The sequence below is a fragment of the Rhincodon typus genome, chromosome 7 (assembly GCF_021869965.1).
Source record: "Rhincodon typus isolate 14 chromosome 7, sRhiTyp1.1, whole genome shotgun sequence".
Lineage (NCBI taxonomy): Eukaryota > Metazoa > Chordata > Chondrichthyes > Orectolobiformes > Rhincodontidae > Rhincodon > Rhincodon typus.
In genome coordinates, this window is record NC_063338.1 from 25606428 (window position 1) to 25626082 (window position 19655).

A 19655-nucleotide genomic window follows, 5' to 3' on the forward strand; every position below is an offset into this window, starting at 1 on the left:
ATTTCTACTGGAGCTGGCAGTGATTAAAGTATGGTTGCTGTCCAGTCCAGCGGACTGCTCGGGGACACGGCCTGCTCGGTCAACATCATCACTCTTGGTGGAATTGATTTATGAAGGATAAATGGGTGTGTTGGGGATAAGGGAGTCTGGAAGAAGAAGGGCTGTTGACTTGGTGATTCCATGGAGGATGCGTTTAAGCGGAGGTGCTTCTGAGCCAGTAACTGAGTTGGCGGGAAACAAGAACAGAAATTGCTGGAAAAAACTTAGCAGATCTGGAAGAATCTGTGGACAGAAAGCAGGGTTAACATTCTGGGTATAGTGGCGCTTCTTCAGAACTCTTTTTCAACAAGTTGGTGGGGTTGAGAAGACAGGTTGCTGTGTGACCATGGCAAAAATGGGATCGAAATAGGGGGCTGCTGATTGTGATTCTTTGTTTTGTTTGATTATTAATATATTTCTCCCTCAAAGAACTATACAAGCACAAATAGGCCAATTGGCCATTTAAACCTGCTTACCATTCCACAAGATCTTGATTGACCTGGTTATGATTTCAGCTTTTTTTTCTATCTGTACCAAATAACTGCTGACTCCCTTGCCTATCGAAACTCCAGCTCAATCATCATTGAATTAATTTGAAAACCAAGTCTTCTACATTTAGCATATGGAATGCCACATTCAAAAGACCCTTTGAGAGAAAAGAATTCTCATCAATATTAATAGAGAGGCCTCTTATTCTTAAGCTACGTTTTTAGGTTTAGTCTCTCTCACTCAAATGCTTATGCCTAGCTCACCCATCACTTTAATGGCACCTAAGGAATTATTATTGACATATTGTGTAGTTACAACTTATAATGTTGGTCATTTGAAAGGTAGTTTAAAAAAATGCTGCATTTTGGGTCATTCAACAAGTAGGTAAATCTGAATAGGGGTATACAACCAAAGAGGTTTGGGAATAAAAAGCTTACGATGGGCCAATTTACTTAGAGGCCACTGAAATGTTAAAGGGTTAATATCTGTTCTGCTGACATGTAAGAAATTAGGTGCTTCGTGGGCGCCCCTGTCTCGCAGACAACATGCGGTAATCTAATTATACTCTGCTCTCTGTAAATGTTGAATTAAGGCTAAAAGGATAAGGAACTATCTAGTCTTACACATTGTTTTTGGGCGGCTGACTTTTGTTCTACTGTTAGGTGATTAAGTTACGTACTATCGCTGTTGCTAGGCATGTGACTATGGGGGAGTAAAAAATTGTACCTTGCATACATGACTGACTGTGATGTAAAATCCTATATAAAGGGAGGACGGTTCCCGTATTAGACAGCATTGCTTGACACGGCTCCGCAAGCCCTGCAAAGTTTGTTAAGTGATCCTCCAAAGCTTGTACTTGCTTAAATAACCTGTGGCTATTCACAGAAGTTGGCGTATTGCGTTTGTATCAAGTGCGAAGGAATCTCCTAAAAGGGAACTCAACATTTGGTGGCAGCGGTGGGATTCCAACATATACAGAACTTCTAGATGGACTGAATAAGTGATCGCCTGTGTGACGGTGACATGAGACGGATGGGCCCACAGGTAAGATTTACCTTGATCTCTCTCATTAACCTATCATTCAGTCAACCCCTCGTCTCCTAGAACTCTATAGTGATGGAATCTCCGAGATAACCTACGCACTTGTACGCTGACGAGTTCGTCTCAGGGAGGTTAGAGTCCTCCTAACTGTAAGTACCGGGAATTCGGGGGTTAGAGTTCTCCTAACTGTAAGTACCGGGAATTCGGGGGTTAGAGTCCTCCTAACTGTAAGTACCGGGAATTCGGGGATTAGAGTCCTCCTAACTGTAAGTACCGGGAATTCGGGGGTTAGAGTCCTCCTAACTGTAAGTACCGGGAATTCGGGGATTAGAGTCCTCCCAACTGTAAGTATCGGGAATTCGGGGGTTAAAGTCCTCCCAACTGTAAGTGTCGGGAATTTGGAGGTTAGAGTCCTCCAATACCAGGGTTCGAGTCCCTGGAACGTAGTACCTAAGGTAAAGGATAACTACAGTGTCTGTATCAACCACCCTGCCTTAGACCGGTTGTTAAGAGGGGAAATCCCCCACGCGAACGTCAGGACCCTGAAGTGGGTGTGGAGACCAAGGACACTGAACTAGTATATAGAAATAAGTAAGAAGTAGAAGCGTTAAAATGGGACAGACGTTGGATAAGTCGGGTGTCGGAACCCCTTTGCAAGGGTTATGTCGGAATGACCCGAAAATGAAGAACGGTTCAGACGTCTGTTGGCATGCCTAAATAAGAAATTGGGAAATGAAATTTGGCCAATAGGGGGAACATTGGGGCGTAGATAAATGCATAAAAGCGGAAGGCAATTTGGAAATGTAATACGGGGACAAAATGGAAAACTTTAATATCCACGTGGAGAAAGACTGCTGAGGAAATAATGAATAAATCTAAACAGGCCAGCTGGGAGAATAATGCACGTCGGAGAGGGATTAGAGTATGTGATCATGAGGGAAACCCTAAGTCGTGGGAGATGTTGAAGTGGCAGTGTGAGGATTATGATATGAGTAAAACAGAATAGGAAAGATTGAGAAAGGAGAGGCAAAATAAGGAATCAGGGTTGAAGTGTCAAGACGGTTTATCATGTGGGAATAAAATGGAGGTACCTCCTGACATGTCTGGTCTGCCAATACTGTTCCAAAATAATGACACCGATGACCAGGAGGAGGATTGGCAAATTCCGCCTAGTGCCCTACCCGCCCAACCACATCAGCCCATATACCCTAATCCCTCTGCCAGCGCTCCATCACCACCACCTCAGCCTCAGTCCAAGGACCAGCAACCACTACCCCTACCCTATTCTCTATCACCGTCCGCCCATCTACAACCTGATCCAGGTTCCACTCCACGTACCCAGCTAGGTCCCCCCGGAAATGTTACCCACCCTGCTGACCAGAACCAGACTTCGTAAGGTTTCACCGATGCGGTCGCTTTCAGAACCCAATCAAGAACCCAGAAAAGGCAAGAGACTAACCCTTTCGAGACACATAGGGGACAGAACAATTTATCCTATAATACTGACACAAACAGTAATAGTGAACATGACTAGCCTCAACATTACGATCCTGAAGACAAACAATGATCCGGTGAGGTTATAGAGGGACTGGTCGATTCCAGTAATTCTTACCAAAGACGAATGGGAAAGGGTTCCCATGAACGCAGACAAAGACAGTTCCCTACACGGACGGTCCCTAACCCAAACCCTGGACAGGGAGGCCAGGCCACTATGCAGGTTTACACACCTTGGAAACCCCAAGAGACATGCTTAATCATGTCTCAAGCCCCAAACCGAAAAACAAGCCCAGAGGATTTTATTGATTACATTATAGGGGCGATCCAAATGTATCAGGCCACGCCTCAGGATCTTTTCAGTCTGTGCTGTATGGCATTGACCCCCAGTGAGGGATCTAGATGGAAGGTCCATTTGGGACATGATGATTGGGCGGCCTTTGCTGAGGCAATTCCCCAGCCAGGGGCCCAAATCCAAGCAATCAGGGGGGCTCTTCAAAAGACCCTGCAACAACCGGTGGACATAACTAAAGTATGCTGCCCAAGGCAGGGAGAGGAGGGTTCAGATTTCTGGGATCGGTTCTGCTCCACATACGCCACCTATGCAGGTGACACCGCTTATTATGCGGGGAACCCTTCACTTCAATTTAATGCCCTACTGTTACAATGTATTCAAGAAACGGTTGCCACCGCTATTAGGACTAACAATATGGATTGGCCGGATAACACCCGCCCGCAAATGAGAAGGGCGCTTACTTATTACTGGAATAGCAATAAAGAATCTAAACCGACTAAGGTCAAATATGAAATGGTACAGCGCCCTCCTCGTCATTCCCATCACAGGGGCTCAGATACTCCTGTTATAGACCCTGACGCCCTCAGAGGCCATCAAATGGAACCCCAGTATTGCGTCCCGGGATGGCTCGATAGATATGGCCATGGGTATACCACTCACCCAAATGGTCCCAGTGCACCTCTTTATGGGCCACCCTACGCCCCTTCCCTCCCTTTCCGTTTCCATAACAACTACCCTCCCCGTAGTGGTCTGTCCCGGTTGCCAACACCAAAGCCAACACAGAGCTGTTTTAAATGTGGGGGCAGGGATCATTGGCAGCGAGACTGTCCGCAGATACAGCAACAAAATAGACCCCAGGGCAGGAGACAACCTTTCTCTACCAGCAACCCTTTCTCAGTCTGACTATCCTCCCTTCCAAATTTCCCCGTATTGACTAAGGACCCTGAGGATGAGCCAATAGTATGCTTGACCATTGAGGGCAAGGAAATCCCCTTTATGATTGATAACGGAGCCACAGCTTCAACTCTTGAAACCTCCTGTGTATGCCAGCATGGTTTAAGCTCTCACCCGTCTCCGTGAACCTTAGCGGTCTAACCGGGCAGGAGCGACCATACCACCTGACTGAACCACTAACTGTCCAATTCGGCCCCCAGACCAGCACTCTCCAGTTCGCCCAGACCCCTGATTTAGGGATTAATCTGGCAGGAAGAGATTTGTTGTGTTCCCTCCGAGTCGAAATTCTTTGTCTTGACGAGGGTATCGCCATTAAAAATAATATCACTAAGAGACAATTTTGGATTTATTTCTCTCCCCAGTGGTGGGCTGTTGATTTGAAGCCGGAGGATTTTACTCCTCCTCTGCAGGCCCCTAATCCCCACGTAACCCTTGGTTATGACTCCACTGGAGCTTCCACTGAGCTGTTAGCCGCCTTTGCTCCCTTTCTAGGGTCAACTGTCACTGTCACCATTACAGGACACATTGAAGGTAAGGAGGGATCAGCCTTCTTAGTGGACGTTCCCGTCCACCTCTGGCACCAACCAGGTTTAGTTTCTCCCCATATCACCTTGTCTGTGAACAAGGGATATAAAGCAAAGGCTCTGGGATTCTTAGCTCACCGCTTACAGCAGCAGTCAGACCCCAGTGTCACTGATATGCCCCAACAACTGACCGAGGGGAGCTTAACTTATTATTCTAGCCCTTTCACCGTAGTGGGCCCACTCTGCCACCATCAACCCCAACACGACCCTTCGGAAGAACCCTTTCCCGATCTCTGGTCGGTCTCTAAACATGAAGTAGGATGCACCCCCGTGGAGCCTATAAAGATCCAGATTATACCAGGAACGAAACTGCCTTCAATACCTCAGTACCCCCTAAGGCCAGAGGCAATGGAAGGGATAACACCCTTGATTGAGTCGCTCCTCCAGCAAGGCATTCTAGTTCCCTGCCAATCGCCCTGCAATACCCCCATTCTACCTGTGTCAAAACCAGGACGCCCGGAATGGAGATTAGTGCAGGATCTCAGGCAGATCAACAAAATAGTCCAGCCTTTACACCCGGTTGTGCCGAATCCTGCGACGATTCTTAGCAGCATCCCCGCCAATGTCTGTGTTTTCACCCTGGTTGACTTACAGCATGCTTTCTTTGCTATCCCTCTAGCAGCAGATTCGCAATATTTGTTTGCCTTTACCTTCAAGGGCCAGCAGTACGCTTGGACACGCCTCCCTCAGGGATTTGTCCATTCGCCCACCTTATTCTCCCAGGTATTGCACCGGCAGCTTTCGGAGCTTCGGCTCCTGGACGGCTCTACCATTGTCCAATATGTTGATGACTTGCTCCTAGCTAGCTCTTCGGAATCTGCTAACATTGCAGATACCAACCGTCTCCTGAACGCTCTCCATTCTTGGGGGTATGTCATACTGCGCACCAAGGTTCAGAGCACTCAGCGCCAAGTCAAACTCCTGGGAACTTTGCTCAGTGCTTCTGATAGGCAATTAACCCCGGAACGTATCGCACCCATCCTAGCGACCCCTCTGCCCACTAGCCCCAAGCAAATGCGTGCCTTCTTAGGCTTAGTTAACTGCTGCCGACATTGGCTCCCTAACGTAACATTACTCACCAAGCAGTTAACCTCTTTGGCCTCAAGCAAGGCTCCAAAGATCTTCACCCTATCGGAAGAGCAAAGGTCAGCCTTCACAGAGTTAAAAATGGCCCTTGCCAGTGCCCCAGCACTCGGAAGACCCTTGTATGACAGGTCCTTCCAGTTGTATGCCAGTATCCTAGAGGACTGTGCAACCGCTGTTTTAACCCAAACCCACGGGGATCGCAGGAGACCAGTGGCCTACTACTCGACTCGTCTTGACCCTGTAGCCATGGGTCTCCCACCTGGCTCACAAATTCTTCCCGCTATCTACTCTCTTGTAACGGCCGCTTCCAATATTACTCTCCAGCAACCCCTGACGGTCTATTCGTCACATGCTATTGTAGCCCTTCTGACTTCCCATCAGACCCAACATCTTACACAGGCACGACTAAGTTGCTATGAGGTAGCTCTTCTTAATAACCCCCTTCTGACTTTCTCCTACTGCTCAACTGTCAACCCAGTACCCCACCAGAAGAGCTCCTAGAACCCCCCCGTGATTGCCTTTTGCGCAACCACTTCTCAACCTCCCCTCGACTGGACCTTTCAGACGCCCCATTACCCACACTGGATCTTACCCTCTTCGTGGATGGTAGCTTTCGATATCACCTTTAGGAGTTCCCCTTTCAGGATACACAATTGTGAACCACACAATCACTTTAGAATCAGCCTCCTTCGATCCTCCGGTATCTGCTCAGAAAGCAGAGCTCTTTGCTTTAACACGGGCTTGTACCCTGGCTACAGGAAAATCAGTAACTATATACACGGACTCACGATACACCTTTGGCATGGCCCTTGACTTCAGCCAGCTATGGTAGCAGCGCGGATTTCTGAGCTCCTCAGGGACACCTATTCAGAACTCACTATACGTCCAAAATCTCCTCAAAGCCATCCTCCTCCCCAAGCAATTGGCCATAATCAAATGTGCGGCCCATGTAATGGACAATACGGATATCAGCAAAGGCAATGCCAGAGCTGATCGAGCTGCCAAAGACGCTGCAACAGCACGCAATTCTATTGTGTCCTCTATGAACCAGCAGGCGTTAAATCGCTCACCTTCCTTGAAAACAACGGGCATACCAGACATTGTCACTGTGCAGCGTTTACAGGGGATGCCCCTGACTCAGAAAAAGAAATATGGAAGACGCATGGGTGTTCGCACTCTGTGTCAAGAGGTCTCTGGATCACTAGTTGGCCAAGTGTGTATACCTGATGCTTTGTTACCAATGCTTATTGACTGTCTTCATACTGATACCCACCTTGGCAAGGAAGGAATGAGTAATATCATGTTACGTACCTGGTGGCACCCCCGATTGGCTGAGGCAGCCCAGAAGCGTGTCAGGTCATGTCTGACATGTCAGCAAAATAATGCCGGCCAAGTAATGCGGTGCATAACAGGGAAAACACCCTTGCCAGGCGGCCCATTTGAGTGTATTCAGCTTGATTTCATTGAATTGCCGCATGTACATTGCTATAAGCATTGTCTTGTTATTGCTGATGTATTTAGCAGATGGATTGAAGCCTTTCCAACCACTAATAATAAAGCCTCAATGGTGGTAAAATTACTACTGACAGAGATCATACCGAGGTTTGGAGTGCCTCGACAGATTAGTTCAGACAATGGCCCCCACTTTGTAGGAAAAATCAACAAAGAACTATGTGAGGTGTTACACATCCAACAACAATTCCACTGTGCCTACCACCCCCAGGGCGGCAGGGATAGTGGAAAGAGCTAACGGAACTCTCAAAGCTAAATTGACTAAGCTAACATCCGAAGCCAGCCTTAACTGGCTAAAGGTTTTGCCTTTAGCTCTGTATCACATGAAAATAACACCTCACTTCACTACTAGACTCTTGGCCGCAGAAATAATTTATGGCCGACCCAGTAGGACCCCTTGGGATGCCGACACAGACCCACCTGCCCATGTAGACTTAAATATTATGGGAGAGGAAATGCAAAGATACTTTCAGCAGCTAACATCATCTCTAAAGTTTCTTCATTCACAGGTAAAGCACGCCTTCGGACCACCATCCCAAGCGACAGATCAGAGCTCAGACGACCAGAATGAACCCCCCAGACTGCAAATGGGAGACCTCATGCTGATCAAAGACTGGGATCGCCCCAAGCTTGAACGCAGGTGGAAAGGACCATTCCAAATACTCCTTCAGACGCCAACGGCAGTCAAATTCCGAGGACAGAGTCGCTGGATCTATCTGAGTTACTGTAAACGATGGGGCCCTCAGATGGCCTAAAGACTACACTCGCACTCTGTGGTATCACGGCCGCCTTCGTGGTATTAGACCTGGAGGACAACTTGTTTTATAAGGCTCATATGCAACTGCATGGTAATCGAACCGTGTGTTACCCGCTTGCCAGTCAGTAGAGGCGTAATCTGTAGCCATCCCTGGGTGGACCCCCTCAACCTGTACACCACAGATACTTCAGACGCCCCCTGTGTGGGTCAAAGCAAGAGGCTCAGAAGGGGAACATCAGGACGGTGCATAGGGCTGATAAATTCAGATAGATCTCAGTCCCCTAGCTGCACAGGAACCCAGGGAAGAAATGGTAGGATTTGCTCTGATCCCATGAGCTATCCACTTTGCTTCTCAGGACGGGGATGCAGTTGTGCATACACTTTGGTCCCCACGAATGTCTCTTGTGCCCAAAGACAATGCGCCCGCAGACATTGCCAGGTGAGCAATGGAATATTCACTGCACCTGTGATGAGGAAAGGTGCTTAAATGTTACTGCAGGAAGACAGTTCATTTGTGGGCAATATAACGGAACCCATGTCAGCTCTGCCTTTTGGTCATATCCTTTTTAAGATTACCAACTGATCGGATCTGGAGGGAATTCTGGCCAGGAAAGAAACTGGAGATATAAACAGTTCACCAGTGCCAATAACAAAGCGGTCAAATGCTACGGGGCCAAAAGGGGGTTTGCGATCCTTCTCAACAGGACCTTTACTATGGCCACCCCGGCTCTCCCCATCCTATTCGCTGCAGGGACAACAGGACCACTTACTGTCCCATGCCCACAGAAAGCACACACCCGCCGCAGAATAGTTACCCGAGCTATTAGTGAGGAATTTTGTGCGGATTGGAAGGACCCAGTAACTCTGGGATCTTCCCTTGGCTACGGGTTCCTGGGGGCGCTGTCCCTCAGAGGATTGGCGGGAGTAATAGCAGCGAAGAACCGGAATTACCTCATTTGTGGGTTAACTATCCTGGGAAACAGTACAGTGAGGGGACTGGAAGTGGTTAATCGGGAATTCGCAGAGTTAAGGCTCTACGCGCAACAGACTAGATATGCAGTGGATTATCAATTGGCCCAACAGTGGGGAGTTTGTACAATAGTAGGAGACAAATGCATCACCCATGTTACGGATGAATCATACAACATAACCCACACCATCCAGTCTATTAAGAAACAATTGGAAGATGTCAGACAAGGTCCTAAGAAAGGAGATGACTGGCTAGGGCGGCTACTGGGGATCCTATCTACTGCATGGGCTAGTAATTCTTGTTGTTATAATCATTGTATGTTGTGTGTTAATAACTTGCTTAAATACTGGCTGTAAGATTCTTATGAATAAGCTGGCGGCGCCTTTCTCAGCCCCCATTTAGTTGGTTATCATGGAATGATAAAAGGAGGGAATGAAATGTTAAAGGGTTAATATCTGTTCTGTTGACATGTAAGAAATTAGGTGCTTCGTGGGCGCCCCTGTCTCACAGACGAAATGCGGTAATCTAATTATACTCTGCTCTCTGTAAATGTTGAATTAAGGCTAAAAGGATAAGGAACTATCTAGTCTTACGCATTGTTTTTGGGCAGCTGACTTTTGTTCTACTGTTAGGTGATTAAGTTACGTACTATCACTGTTGCTAGGCATGTGACTATGGGGGAGTAAAAAATTGTACCTTGCATACATGACTGACTGTGATGTAAAATCCTATATAAAGGGAGGACGGTTCCCTTATTAGACAGCATCGCTTGACACGGCTCCACAAGCCCTGCGAAGTTTGTTAAGTGATCCTCCAAAGCTTGTACTTGCTTAAATAAACTGTGGCTATTCAGAGAAGTTGACGTATTGCGTTTGTATCAAGTGCGAAGGAATCTCTTAAAAGGAAACTCAACACCACCAGGCAAAATTTCAGTAACTCCCTGGCTTCAGATCACTTTGGTAACATTGTCTGACAGACTACTAAAACATAAGTGGGTTCCCAAAGCCCAATTACCGTGTTCAGCTTCTTTTGTTTTGATCTTACCTGGAGGAGGATGGAACAACAGACATGTTTTCAGGTCTCCCTTTGATGCACTCAGAATTAAATAGTGAGAACACTTCAAATGCCATTCCTTTGTTAAAAATGAATAAAATGGGGTCGGGAGGGAAAGGAAGTAAGAAACATTTCTCAATTGAATATAAATATTTATGAATTTGAAATATTATGAAATGAGACAATTTTATGAAATGAGGGAATATTTTCTTTAATTATTAATAGTTAGTATTCAGAATGGTAATTTGCACCCTTAATAATAAATGTACTTACTTAAGTTAATTGATAAGTACTGTAAATGATTTAAAGCTAGGGCAATTAATAGCACAGATCTACTGTCATCTGCCTAATTTCCCATTATGGGTAAAAGAGAACTTTGTCCAACTTTTTAAAATAAAACTGAAGAAAGATTGTCGCTTTTGAAACTGTTTGATGCCTTTCTCAAACAAAAAAAGAATGCTGGAGAAACTGAGCAGATACAGTAGCATCTGTAGAAACAGGGTTAAAATTTCGAGTCCAATATGATTCTTCTTCAGGACTGTTCTGAAGAAGACATTTTGGATTTGAAACATTAACTTTTTGTCTTCCCACAGATGCTACCAGACCTACTGAGTCTCTCTAACATTCTCTGTGTTTGTTTCTGATTTCAACCATCCGTACTATTTTGATTTTATGCCTCTGTCAAATTTAACTTTGGAATAAATTTCCCATGAATTACAGACAGAATTGATATATTTTAAAGTTAAAAGACTGTCCCACTACTTAGTTACATGAATTGAAATATGTTAAATTTACCTCATACTCGTCAAAGGGTTCTAACATTTCAATCCTTCGTTTCTCCTGTTCTGGAATAAATCCAGTGTAAAACTCGTTCATGTCAATACAATGACATTCCTCCCAACCCTGGAAGAGTAAGGATTATAGATAAATACATTTGTCAGTTAAATGCTTTAAAATTTGCTCATGGTGATTGAAACATCTGTTCCTCCTGAGTATGTGGCCTCCATTTGAAGAGACATCTGAGATTGGGAGCTTGTGCAATGGAGGATCTATTCGCATCATATATGAAAGAAGCAAGGATAACACAACTGGGAGATTGTTTAAAGAAATGATCTAAAAGCATTTATTTTAACCACAGGCTATGGTAGCAAAATAATATTTTAGAATCATAGAATGAAGCAGCACAGGAGGAGGTCACTGTGGCTGGGCTGGTCTTTGAACTTATCGCATGATTGTAACACATAAAATATCAACTAACCTCACTTAAAAAACGTTTCCGTTGAGCTTCCTTTCCAGGAAACTGAATAAGTGCATGCAGAGTGGAGTTCAACTGTGTAAAATGTTGTTGCATAACCTGACCAAAGGGATCATCTGGTCGTATTTGTTCGTAGACAACAAATATTGCTGACGAAAATCGGTTTGCTGCCCAATGGATTACAGCTGAAGAACTAGACAAAAGTTTCACTTTGTCACAAACTAATCGGAAAACATGGGATTCATTACTTAAAGTATCAATCTCTTGGTTACTCGAAATATAGCTCAATTTTCTAAGAAAAAAAATTAGGATTTCATTCACAATTAGCTAATTTCTCCCAAAGCCAGGATTCTGAACTGTTTGCGCTGAGGGATACTAGGGACATTATTGATGGTCGGAAAAGCAATTTTTCTGCTCTCCTCCAGAATAACAGATGATCTTTACTATACCCCATCTATGACATTTAAAGATCTATCAGAGTAACTGGTGATGTACACCAGTTCAAAGCTTCCTTTCAACAGTCACTTAAACATTAAACTCTTGCAGTGCTTTTGAATATAGTTTAAAATTTCAGACTTTTGCACCTTAAGAATAGGTCTCTACGTATTTAAGAAAAATTCCTTCTCCATGGCATTCAGATTGTTACTTTCAGTCAAAAGTGTGAAAGTGGCAGCCTGAGAGTACATCGTGTGCAGTGTCAAAGCAGAGCCTTGGTTACTAACTAGTAACCGCAAATTAAAATAAGTTCTATCTATTCCCACAGCAGGTTTTCTCTATGTGCCCCAAATTACCCAGAATGCCTGAACAAACCAACATTCTTCAAAAAGGTCAGCTATGGCTTTAAACTTATAAACGCTGACAATCTCCAGGCTGAAAACCCAACTGAAATGCTTAAATATTGCAACAATGAAGCAACCAATAATTATTCCTTTTTATTTGAAATTTGTAAGGAGTACTGTCAATCTAGATTTCCTTGACTGTCATTGTAAAAGTTGGAACAGCTCCACAGCTATTCTCAATACCCAGACATTATCACACCCCCAGTACATTAACAAGCTCAATCAATCAATCCTGCAAATCGATTCTTGTTACCTTGCATCTCTCATATACGTCAATACAACTTCTGATAGCAACAGGGTCGGACAAGCAGGATTTAGGCCAGTCTCCATCAGTAGGTTATCTAACTCCACTATTTCAGTCATGTCAATGCCAAGCAATTTGTAATCCAAACCACAAAGATACAAATTATCTGCAATTTCAAAAATGAAATATAACAATCATTAGAAAGACACTCAATCAGAATGAGATTTGTAATGCTCTGTAATTTGAGAATAATGCATTCATAATCTATATATATAGTTGTTAGTTTGTTTGTGGTACTTACAAGTAGCAACCAGTATTTAAAGAATATAAAAAGGAAATAAAAATGAACATTCATGGTCCACACAGACACCTATATTTAATATTATTTCTAGAATATGTTAATAGTTTTCAGCAACCTTAAATTTGGCAATGCGCAATTGAGACAGACATACAAGTAGTCCTTCAGTGCAGACTAAAATCTTAATTTGCAGGAGTGCTTGATATCATTTGCCCATTATATCACTGTCAAAAGCCTTGCAAAAGTCAGGCAGCATTTTCAATGAAGCATGTACTTCAAAACAAAACATACCCATTTGGGCTGGTTTAATTTCATTCATGCAGCCTACGAGCTCCATGAATTCTTGCTTGTTTTTAATCAGAGTGGCTTTGCGCTGAACAACATCTGGAAAATCCACCTCATACACAATGACATTTTCCAGCTCCCCACTTGCCTTTAGCCGAAAGTATAAGGAATCAAACCCAGCTCCAAGTGAAAGGATCTGTAGAAACAGAAATATATACTAAGCAAAAGTATTAAGTTTTAATGTACTTTCTTTTACAGCCAGAACATAAATATTCAAGTATAATCTTGATTATATACATACAAGTACTCACAGCCCAGACAACAAATTTCAAAATATTTAGAAGAAACTCAGTTTAGACTCAGTGCAAGACTTAACAGATAAAACATGAGTGCACAAGCAGACTTTGTATTCAAAGCTAATGAAGCACTACGCACTGTGACAAAATACAAATTTGTGTTTGTGGTGCCTACTCACAAGATCCCAATCTTGACTGGCTGATTTGATTGACCAACTGAACATTCTTCATAGGAAGGGAGGGGAAATCACACCCACTCAGGGAAGCTTAATACAGTCAATAATTATTTTCATATACAAAATGATAGGAGCAGAGCAAGGCAAAATTCCCGACATTCTCACCTGTCTCTGTGAGTAACTGGCTGTCTTTTGCAAGAAACAATGCAGACTATAATCCACTGCCTTTGCCCTCACGTAGTAACCACTTCAGAGAGAAACAAAATAAAATTAGATTCCTATTGATTTTAGTGCAAATCTCAGGCTACTCCAAGATACAACATTTCTATCAAATTACAGTTCAGTGGTTAGATCATTCATGTTCATCAATTTCAAAGACTTTGGATTGCATTCTTAGCCTACACTGAAAATAAAACTCCCTAAAATCAGTAAATATGTCATCATAATTCATTGACTGGAAGGCACAAAACATTTCTCTTTTAGGTCACAACTTTCAAAAATCTATATGATGTTGCAGTAGTTGCAATGGATTCCACTGTTTTAACAGACAAAACAGACCCTTTGAATAAATTCAGTGTCACAGCCATTGTTATTTCGACACTCAAGTAATCTTGATTCCATTTAGTATCTGTTAACTGGCTCCATTATTCTGATAAAAATTTTAAAAGTCTTAGTTTAAAGCTACTTCTATAACATCTAGATTATTTGCAGACTCATAGCACAAAAACAATCCAATAGGCCAATTTTGTTCTACTAATCACTGGAAGGCCAATTTAGCTAGACCCACTTTCCTGTGTTTTCCCTGCAGTCCTCAACATTTTTCGGATACTTGTCTTACTTCCTTTTGAAACCTACAATTGAACGGCCTCCACCATTTATTCAAGTAATATGTTCCAGGATCCAACAATTTGCTGTGTAAAAGTGTTTCTGTCTTGTTGCTACCGGTTCTTTTTTAATCAACTAACATTGGTGTCCTCTCCCCTCCCCTCCTGTGAATTGACATAGTTCCTCCCTGCTTCCTGTCTAGAATCCTCACGATTTTGAACACTGTCAAATTTCCTCCCAAGCTAATCTTCTCTGAGGACAAGAGTCAAAATTTTCTAGTCTATTCACATCATTTAAGTCGCTCATCCCTGTACTCTTCTTCTGACATTTTAACGCATGGTCTCTTAAGCCCACACCCTTCTTAAAATGTGGTACCCAGAATTAAACATAACACTCCAGCTGAAGCTGAACTAGTTTCATACAAGCTAATTCTATGTTTTTGTGCTTCCTGCCTCTATGCATAAAGCCCAGGAGTCCTTATGCATTTTTTTTTAAAACAACTTTCTCGACTTGCCCTGCCACCTCCAATGATTTGTGCACCCATACCAACCAGGTCTCTTTGTAACTGCACTTACTTTAGAATTATAATATTTTGCCTCTCCTCATTCTTCCTACTAAAATGTACCACTTCTCCCTTTTCAGCATTAAATTAACCTATCACGTGAAGTTATTTCACTAGCCTCTTTATTTCCTCTCGAAATCTACCAATATCCTCCTCACAATTCACTATAGTGCCACCTGCAATATTAAAAAAACTAACGCTTGTTAGTAATAATAGTAATTGATACTACTTGGAAAGTGCAAAACTAGATAAAGCAACAAAGGAATCTCAAGAATATAAAATACATCAAACTCAGGTTAGTAATGCCATTTAACAAAGAAGCCAAGCATTAGGCTTGAACTGAAAAGTAAGTATGTTATGCCAAACCTGTACTGAACCTTGATTAGGCCACACTTAAGAGTACTGTCTACAGTTTTGATCAGCAGACATATAAAGAATACAGACAGTCTGGAAAGCATGCAATGAAGATTTACAGGGATCATAGCAGCAGTGCCTAGGTAAATATATCACTAAAGGATTGTGAGACTTGGGTTTCTCTCAAAAAAAATCTGGGGCCACCAGTAAAGATTGTCAAAATTATTGAAGGCTTTGATAAAAATAGGTAGAATGTTTTCTATTATGGGGAAGAACATAACCAAAGGTCATGAATATACAACAGTCACAAAGACTCTCCCAAAAGATTGGTAAAAAAACATTGAGCTCACTACCAAATACAACATGATTATGATAGGAGCAGCATGCTGGTAATCAAGCCACACTATTCCACACTATTCACATATTCTACAGAAATATGTAACTGCCAACTGAATCACTAAAATGGTTCATGACTTTGACTTCTATGTTTCGTTAATAAAAAAAGAAAAGAAAATGTATTTACCTTATTTTAAACAAATTTACTCTTCAACAAATGGCACAACTGATCAAGGACTAAACTCATTCATTTCTAGTATGCAAAAGTGAATTGTATCTCATTAAACCAAATGTGCACGCACACAAATAAGACAAAGAAAGATAGCTCTGCAAAAATATCATGGGTGAAAAACAATCAAAAATTAACAAGTACAATGGATCAAGAGTCTAAACCACAAAGGTGGTTTTCTCACAGTTCCTTTGGATCATTGTTGATGTTATGAGTTGGTGATGACTACAGAAGATCCTCAATTCAGCAGCCGGTCAACTGTACTTAGGCTTTGCTTCATTTAGAAGTTCTTATTTTCATAGTGAGTGTCAGTACTTTCCACTCTCAGAGGGTGAGAAAGTGAGAGACGTATCATTGCTTAAAGACTTTCAGGAGGTCTGAATGCAACTATTTTCTCATGTCTGTGACAAACTGCAACTTAAAAATTCAAAAGGTTGTTGCTAGGCCGCTTTTCAAACCAAACATCTAGTGCCACCTTGTTTCTTAACATTACCAAATGTATCTTCTCCAAAAGTTACATGACTTTGTGTAACCAGTAAATGAACACCACAGTTCCAGTGTTGACCTTCGAGTCGTGAAAAAAAGAAACACTCATTACATTTTCTGCAAGCGTAGTGCCCAAATTTCCATTTTACCCAGTTTATATTTCAAAAATTATGCAGCCATCACAAGTAATTGAAATAAATAGTATAAGTGTATTTAAGGTGAAATTAAACAAGCATTGAGGGAGAGAATGCAATAAACCATTATTAGGGTAAATTCAAATAAAGAATGATGGGAGGAGGCTTGAGTCGAATAAAAACACCAACACAGATTGGTTGGGTTAAATAGCCTGTTTCTGTGCTGTATACCTTATATAATCTCAATGTGTACATTCTTTCTCCCTCTGCCCTTTACATTTTACTAGGTCAGTCTATAATGCTATAACCACATGAAGAGCATGAATCAATTCTCTTCTTTTCAACCTTAACACTTAAATCACAATAAGGATTCAAATTTTTTTAGAATATGGCAACATGTGTCCTCAACTTAAATACAATGAACTGTTTTCACCGGAAACAATGAGGAGATTTTCTTGAAACAAAGAACAATTTTGTTACTGGCTAACCTGAGGAAAATAATACAATGTCACATCAAACATATGCCCTCTTAAAATCACATGGGCCCACACACAAATGTATAAAAGATAGTCCAGTTTCGAGGAAGGTTTAAAAAAATAGTTTCAGGTAGTTTATTTTCCTCTCTGCCAAAATCAGCTTCTTGAAATACCAGCTTGTTTGTTTGTTTGTTTCATTGTCTCTCTTAGATGAGGTTCCACCTCTGACATGTGAACACACTCAAAAGTGTAAAGCAAGTAGGAGATGTGGGGCTTTTCATACCACCCCAGTGGGGGTTTGCTGGCTGATTACATTGCCCTTGGATAAAACATTAATTCACCTTTGCTGTCTGTTGTCTAATCCACGTTGGTTTCCTGAAACTTGTGTGCTCAGCTGTGGTCATTTTAAGTCAGTTTTTTTTGGTCCATTTTCAAAATAAATTCAGTCCATGAATGTCCCATTAATATTAAATAGTGCAATGGAATTTGAAAATCAATAGCCCACATTTTATACCGCTGTGACAATATTATAGTAATTAAAATGGTGAAAAATTAGAGACATGAGAGGATTAAAGAAACTTAGGGGTCCATGTACATAGATCATTAGAATGTACTAGTTAGATCTGGAAAATAACTTGAAAGGTTGATCAAATAGGAACCTTTAAACTATAAGGCTAAAACATAAGGAGGAAGAAATTTTGCTACAACTATATAAAGCCCTGATCAGACCACTCCTGAAATATGGTGTATAGTTTCAGGCACTGTACTTTGGAAACAATATATTGACCCCGGAAGGAGTACAGTGAAATTTAACTGTAAACTACCAGGATTGCATTGTTAGATTAACAGAAGAGATTACATAAACTAGGCTTGCATTCTCCAGAATATAACCTGTTTAGAGGTGATCTGATTTAAGCTTTTAAGATTTTGAAAGGAATTGATAGAGTAGATATAAAGTAATTCCACTAGTGGAGGAAATTTAGTTCGAGGGAGAAGAAGTGTACTGTCTAATCATCAGCAACAGTCCTTCGCAGACAAGGATGACTCTCTTCCACTCTCAGGAAGACCGCTCCTGATAAGATGGCGGCAGTAACCCGGTGCCAGTGCCTATAGTAAATATGCTAACACTTTGAGCAACTACCCTGATATTTGAATTATTAGATCTTGCACATGGAATGTACACGTGGTTTCAGCAATTCTGGGCAATGGAATTAGGCAAGGTTGGATGGGGGGGTCATCTACGGTTTCCTTTCCGTGATCCCATCCTGGGATTAGGGGCAGAAGGATAGGGCATAACTCTGATCACTTTGTCTATCTCAAGAATAACCTACTAGTGCTCTCATCAGCTAAGCTCACAACTTAGTACTGGCCACTTGAATGAGGTATGGTTCTCAAGGAACTACATCCAACATAAGTCAATGCTTTTCAAAAGCACAGAAATTAACAAAATTCCCCATGATTTAAGTAAGGTGACAATACTGAAACACATAATTCAAAGTAATCTCCCTTTAACATGCAAGATGTATCAAATTCAAGAATGATTTTCAGAACACAACCAAATAACTGCATGCATAACATACCGATTGATAAGTGGAGCTCTTCTGGTGGTTTTATTTGCAAATCCCTTCAGGAAGCCATCATTGAAGTAGCCTAAACTGGCCATTGAACACTTGCTAACAATACTGCTGTCATTTGTACCCTGGACCTGCAAACAAGTTCAAAAGAAAACAATGCAAATGTAAATAAGCAATATTTCTGTACTGTATTGGATAACAACACTTTACAAGAAAGGGACATTGCACTTAACTTCAAGTTCCTTTTATGTTTGCTTTTTTCAAAAAAATGTTATACTTTAATGATTTGAATGATAGGGCATTAGCATTGCCCAGCAAGGGAACTTCTACATTTCAGAGACAGCAAAACTGAAGAAGGTTGAGAAAACACAAAGGGGAATCAAAAGCCACTGTTAATAACAAGGCAGAATTAGCCATATTACTCCCACTGGATGCAAATTAAACCATTGGGAAACAATAGAGAAAACAAAGAGTTTCTTTTTAATTCATTCATGGGATGTGGGCATCACTAGCTGCACCAGCAGTTTTAAAAACTGGAATTAGCAGTCTTGGAAGTCCTATGGTACATTAAAACTTATTTAAATCACTTTCAAATAATAGATTAGCAGTAAAGCATTATTTCTAAGTAGTCTTATGCTGAATTTTAAATTTAAATAGAATCTTGGTTAAGTAGCTATTGTACCAAGTAATGTAGCTGCATTTCAATCTTTTCACTAAATGGAAGTGCCACACTGCAGCTTCCACTGTAGTTTTTTTCAGTCATCGTTATTTCTTTTCAAAATAAAAGATAAACAGGCACACTTTCTTACAAGAACTGGATTTTTTTCTACTTTCTTTGGCTGTATAACTTCTATGTTCCTATCTCCCTCTTGTTTATAGAAATCTTTTATTCAATACTGTATAATCATGGAAGAACGCATGTAATGAGGGGAATTTCAGTAGGGAACATTTCATAAATGGATGTTTTTAAACTCAACTGGATCACTAAAAAAAAGTAAATGTGAGGTTTTTT

The 19655-nt window shown here is 41.8% G+C and overlaps 1 protein-coding gene across 1 annotated transcript in view; it reads right to left on the bottom strand.

Moving 5' to 3' along the window:
* The window catches only part of lcmt2 (leucine carboxyl methyltransferase 2), a 28505-nt gene extending 9737 nt beyond the window's left edge, over positions 1-18768 (bottom strand). The window contains exons 1-7 of the mRNA XM_048599476.1: positions 18650-18768; positions 13833-13914; positions 13202-13391; positions 12622-12778; positions 11533-11722; positions 11070-11177; positions 10266-10353 (exon numbers count right to left, since the gene is read on the bottom strand). Of these exons, the coding sequence (XP_048455433.1) occupies positions 10266-10353; positions 11070-11177; positions 11533-11722; positions 12622-12778; positions 13202-13391; positions 13833-13914; positions 18650-18732 (898 nt within the window). The 5' untranslated portion in view covers positions 18733-18768. The remainder of the gene's footprint in view (positions 1-10265; positions 10354-11069; positions 11178-11532; positions 11723-12621; positions 12779-13201; positions 13392-13832; positions 13915-18649) is intronic.
* Between the last annotated feature and the right edge of the window lie 887 nt (positions 18769-19655).